The sequence below is a fragment of the Carassius gibelio genome, chromosome A5 (assembly GCF_023724105.1).
Source record: "Carassius gibelio isolate Cgi1373 ecotype wild population from Czech Republic chromosome A5, carGib1.2-hapl.c, whole genome shotgun sequence".
Classification (NCBI taxonomy): Eukaryota; Metazoa; Chordata; class Actinopteri; order Cypriniformes; family Cyprinidae; genus Carassius; species Carassius gibelio.
Window position 1 is genome coordinate 29,224,247 of NC_068375.1, and position 6,000 is coordinate 29,230,246.

Sequence of the window (6,000 nt, forward strand, 5' to 3'; positions counted from 1 at the left end):
GTTGTAAAGGATCATTTCAAACTCTGATCCGTTCCTATTTCAGTTGCCCAGCGTAATGCTGCATAAGACTGCCTTAGTAAACCAGTTTTAGTAGTCAAACACAATAGGACACATATATGGTGATTCCAGGATATAATAACTTCAGACTGTGAATGAACAGGGATATAAAATGACTAAGTGCACATGTGCACTTTACGCTTAACATATTTAAACCTGAAGTCCACATGGATTTCATCAGGATTTAATCATCATGTAAACACTAAAGTACGGAATATTGATTGGGAATTTAAATACTTTAACATACTATAGCACTATTCCTCTTAACACCGCCCCCTGAGTTAAACCCATATAAAGAAACAAAGATATATAAATGACTCTGTTTCCAAGCTACAGTTGCCAAGGTTTGAATTCACACATTCTCATCAGCCTTCTTTGATTCAGAACAAAGCTACAGAACAATTAGGCTGTTTGAGCAGTTGTGTTGGCGCGCGCACGCTCCTCACTGTTTGCACTGCCACTTAGTGCCTAATGTCTGGCCTGCAGAGCATAAAAGCAAACTTCCTCTTGAGTTGGGATATAAAATGATAAAACTCTTCAAGGTGAGTGCTGGAGTCTTGGAATTAAAATATACATTATGAAAGTACATGTACATTAACAAAGAGACATTTAAAGTACACAAGATAAATTTCACTCATCACAATTTATAATGCAACACAAGTGCATGCTACTCAGAACTTTGTTTCTCGCCTTAATATCTCCCTAACACCATTTGGTGACACATTTGTTGTTGTTGTTTGATTTTTTTTTATCCTGGTTCTCTAATAGGTGCCTTGTACCAAAAAAATAAATACATTTTAAACTCATCTAAACGTCTAACATTTCACAAGAAATTAATGCTAGATGACAAATGGATGCACAGTTTACAAACATGCACATTTTTCAAGTGATAAGCAACCAACTGGATACGGGCAGTCTAGATCTGTCAAAGTTGATAAATAAAATACTAAATACTGTGTATAGGCTACTTAAAAATGCTACTATGCTACATTTCAACATCCTAACTGTAACTGCACATAAGACTAAGTAATTAGTCGAATGACTCCATCTCTATGATTGCAGTTTTCACCTGTTCGTGTCAAAGCATGTGCTTTGGTGTGTGTAACGCGCTCCAAGGAAACACTGTATCTGCGCTTCCATAAGTGCCACCTGCTGGCAGAGAGTGAAACTGCATCTCATTCAGCCCTTCTGGTGTTTCTGTTTCATGCAGATATTTTATGTAGTATATTTTCACAAAACTACATTTAGAGTATTCTGATAAAATCTATTTTAGACTGAAAACTGATCATGCTTCATGTATTCAGCATCTTTAGCCACTTTTTCCACTTCGAGGTTGTACTTGAGCACTGAACATGCTGATTGGTTGAGTTCATGCAGCATTGTATTCCAACCACCATTTTCATATATATATATATATATATATATATATATATATATATATATATATATATATATATATATATACACACACAAACACATATATTACTGTTATTGTGTCATGAAATTTAGTTTTAAAAATATTTCAGGCAAGAATACAGTTGTTTAAAATTCAAATCTGTGGTTTATTTATAAAAACATTGCCTGTTTGAAAAAGTGCTTCGCCAATTTTGAAGACATTAGCTCCACGCAATCAGCGGGGTCTCAGTGCTCATGTATACTGAAAAGAGCAGCCTTAACTCTGCTAGTCCTTCTGACATTTGCTGTTGGCTCTGATGTCTCTGTAGTGGATAAACATAAGATATCATTTGTTTTGGGTAAATCTTAACAGGCAATCTTTGGTCTTTATTCTATCATTTTATTAATCCATTAATATGTTACAATTAAAATGAAAACTGGCAATGTTTGATATAATTTTTGTTTCATTATAATGTAGGCTATGTATGTTCCCTGAACTACATTTATGCAGCTATTAATATGTTTAAATGAAAACAAAAAGGGGCAATGGGTTTGATATATTTTGTCTTATTGTAAATACAGTGAGGAAAATTTCAGTATCCGAGGTGAGCTAACTGATGTTATTAAGTATGCTGCTTTTTGCAGAATTACAGCTCTAAAATTTGGGTAATTGGTATTGAAACGCATGCAGACTTACATCACTAGACTATTTGCCTATTCTTCTCTGTACTTAAGACCGAGATGCAAATGCAGACAGCAACAGGTCTCGGGGGGAAAGTTCCTTGGACATATTGTTCCAGGTAATTTCGGTGGAAAAGCAGCTATTGTTTGGATTGTGATTCAAATGCAGTGGTTGCCTCTAATTTTGAATGAAAAAGAGCACAGGCAAAGCCTTGGTTTACATGAAGAGTTTTTTTTTTTTTTTGTCTTATTTATTTGATTAAATTTGGGGTTTGTTTTAAAATTTCAATTTAGTTGTTATTACACATATTTCTTTTTCACAAAGAAATGTTTGGCATTGTGTCCAAGCAATAATAAAAGGACACCTTTTCATTTACAAATTTGCCTTAAAGGAGCCTTATATCATTTTGGAAATGCCTATTTTGAGTGGAAGCAGAAACGCTCTGTTTTTTCGATCACTTTAAATGCAAATGAGCTGCTGCTCCCCGCCCCATTTTCCAGAATAGAGCTGCACCATTACAGGTCATACTTGCTCAAAAAAATGTGTTTTGGTTCAGATTTTCATGTTTATCGCGCTGAAATCATGCGTTTAAACCAGGGGTGCACGATATATATCGGCCGATGATTAATGCGCATCTAGTCAGTAAAGCCGGTTCTCTAATCAGCGGTAAATACCATCAAGTGAGTGATTTCACACAGAGCAGCTGTTACTACACAAAGCCATTATTAACTGACAAGCTGCGCAAATCCAAGCTGTTAATGAATGTGCATTTGCGCAGTTTGTCAGTTATAAATAATATAATGAGATCCCTATACAACGTCACTAGGGCAGTAAAATCAGACTTGTTTTTTGCAGACGCTTACAGTAAAAGACCTACCAAAACAAAGTTACTGGGTTAATCTTTTTCATGTTTCCTTGGTTGGTAGATGCACTGGGGACCTGATTATAGCACTTAAAACTTGGAAAAGTCAGATTTTCATAAGTCCCCTTTAAATTTAATTTTGTTAAACTTGAGAAAATCGAATCGTGAGTTGAGTGTATCCTTACATCCATTAAGAGCATGTGTTTTTATATTGTCTAGATTGATTTTTAGCAATGTATTTTGATATTTTCTAGAAATTGTAAGTTTTCTAGACAAAAACTAACTTTGCAACAAGCTCCATAAATTCACAAACACAATTTTTGCTGAAAACTGATGTTACACTAAGCAAAACATTAGTGTAGTTTTAAACATATTCATACTAATTTCTTTCAAGATTACAATTTATCAACTGTGACATTTCATTAATTTGGTAAGTATATAACATCATTTTGGTGTCAAATCAGCAGAATTTTCAACAACGCAAAAAAAAAAAACCCAAACCAATATGTCTGAAAAATATGTATATCTTTATGGCAGCACAAGAAAAGCTTAAAAAGGCAAATGACAGTTTTGTCACCTGGCCCCCTAAACTCCCTTACACTGACTTCCTTACACTGTCTACAACAGAAAACATTCTGCATATAAAAAACAACAACAACAACAACAAAAAACATCTATCCCTCTAAGTAATTCAAACTGGGCACCGATCTGTCTTTGGAGTATAACAGATGGTTAATAGCGTGCTTCAGGGCACGCTCATGTGCTAGAAACAACTGACCCACTGAGTTTCCCCAATCGTCTGTTATAGACTCTAAATCAGCCAAAATGAGATGAAACATCAGGGGGTTGGAGTTTCCTTGCTGGAACTGCAACATGCCTGAAATCTTTGAATACAGAAATGTGAACCAAAATGCAATTTCCCCCCACTTAGTACATAGAATTGAAAGCATCCTCATCATAAAAACCCTTAAGTGGTCCCAATGTGCTACACATGCTACCCGGAAACTTTCCACTGACATCTCTTCCTCCCTTACATCAGCAGTCCCTCCCCTGCACCTTCCCTCCTTGCTCCAAATACAACATTTGGGAAGAACGGAGCACACACAGATGCTCTTCTGCTTCTTACCGCTGCTTGCTGTGAGGCCAGTCCTGACCTCTTGGTAGACCCTTTTCTGGAGCTCAGTCTCTTCCAAGACTCGGAGAAGCGCCCTCTGGTGGAGGGGCGCCCGGGCCCCTGTGCCTCTTCCTTTGTGGAGTTGACGTTGAAGCCTTCTCTCCTCTCCTCCCACTTTCTTTTAGTCATAACTTTGAATGTTTCCTTAACAAATCTAGAATGAAAGCCACGGAAACAAGGACCTCTACACTGTGATGTTCCGTCTTCTTCTAAAACTATTCCCGAGTGTCAGGGCATATCTTTCTTGCTCTTTTCTTGAACAGAGAAATGAAAAAAAAATGGAGGGAGTTTGGCTTCTACACCCTGTTGCATGTGGTCCTGCTGCTTCAGTTAATGTAGGAGGCTTCACCCATAGAAAAAAACACCACAGAAGGACAGAAGACAGAAAAAAAAAATGGTAGCTGGCACAGCTCTACCTGCAAAGTTCCTCTCCTGGTCTTAGTCTCCTGATGTCTTCAAACTGAGCGGGCAAAGGCAAAGCGAGTCACTCTGGAACTGAGCTCTCATCCTCACGCTCTCTCCCCACCCTCATTCACACACTCTCCCTCCCTCCCTTCCTCCCTCTCCACTTGTTATATCTGCCTCTATCATCTGCTTCACTACCAGACTTCACAGCTCACGTGTTGCCTGCTCTCGCCGTTCAGCGTTTGTGGAGATTAAAGAGTTATTAAGAACAGAAGCTGAGGGTTTCTACAGGCTCCCCCTCTCTTTCTCCCCTGTGGTCCCACACTGGTTTTAATCGACACAAGAATGCAAGCTTCACGTCAGCAGAGTCCCTCATGCTCTCCAGTACAAAACTCTTACTACTTTGAAATTTCAAAACCTAAGAACTTATTACATCTAACGTGAAATGCAATTCACCAAGATCTGTTCATCTGCGCTTTCTACACAGTCATGTGTTTCCCGACTGGTGGAAAACAGACCTACTTTATGTAGATAGAAAGTGAGGAATCAACTTCTTCCTGCTGAGCAGAATAAAATACGAATCAAAGCAGGGAATGTTGAAATTGATGCATTTTGAATTAGATCAAGGCCTACAAATGGACCCACACAAAATCTGTAAGACTTGACTATTGTGATATCCTGTAGTGATACAGTAAACATGACAAACCTTTCATCCCATTTACACCTCAGGCATACTGTGCATTGTGATAAACCCTCCATAAGACCCACCCACTCACAGTTGCCAAGGTTACCACGAGAAAACAGCAGACCAACACAGCTGGTAGTTCATTAGCATTCCAGTTAACATCAACAATTTAAAAATATACATATATACTGAAGCAAAAAATATATATATATTATTTTGTATTCTTTTTTCTTTTTTTCTTTTTACAAAATTTAGATAATTGGGATTCAAGCAAAAAAATGAGTCAGGATTGTTTCTGTAATATGAGACTCATTCAATTTACAGCTGAAGGTTCTGGTGACGGCTCATGGATAATCCAACGGACTTCTGATCTGATTATCAGTAAGAAAGTAACATGTTTCTAAAGGCTTTACGACAAGTTTAATTAAAAGTTTAAGCGAGAGGACCTGAAAGAAAAGTCTCGGCATGTACCCTTTGTTTAATCCCACAGCATACCGAGTCATCACCCTTGGAAGTAAGCGTGGTATTTTATTAAAAAAGATCTGAGAAAACAAATAAGACCAACATATTTTCTGGCCAGAACAACAGCCAAAAAAATCACTAGTTTATTTTATTAAATAACAAACAAATATGGTTCTAGGAACAATTAAAAAGAAAATAGCAAACTAATGTAATTTAAGAGGTAAATTTAGCTTTGTCTGTGCATGACTAATTAAAATACAAAATAAGGATTGTATTTC

At 37.1% G+C, this 6,000-nt stretch overlaps 1 protein-coding gene across 3 annotated transcripts in view; it reads right to left on the reverse strand.

Annotated features, from left to right (window-relative positions):
- The window catches only part of LOC128010490 (transient receptor potential cation channel subfamily M member 3), a 114,388-nt gene extending 110,006 nt beyond the window's left edge, over positions 1-4,382 (reverse strand). Inside the window, exon 1 of one of the 3 annotated variants that reach the window (XM_052593024.1) lies at positions 4,123-4,377. In XM_052593024.1, the coding sequence (XP_052448984.1) occupies positions 4,123-4,299 (177 nt within the window). In that variant the 5' untranslated portion in view covers positions 4,300-4,377. Of the gene's footprint in view, positions 1-4,122 lie in introns of all 3 variants that reach the window. The other 2 variants (XM_052593021.1, XM_052593023.1) reach the window with 2 other exon arrangements.
- Between the last annotated feature and the right edge of the window lie 1,618 nt (positions 4,383-6,000).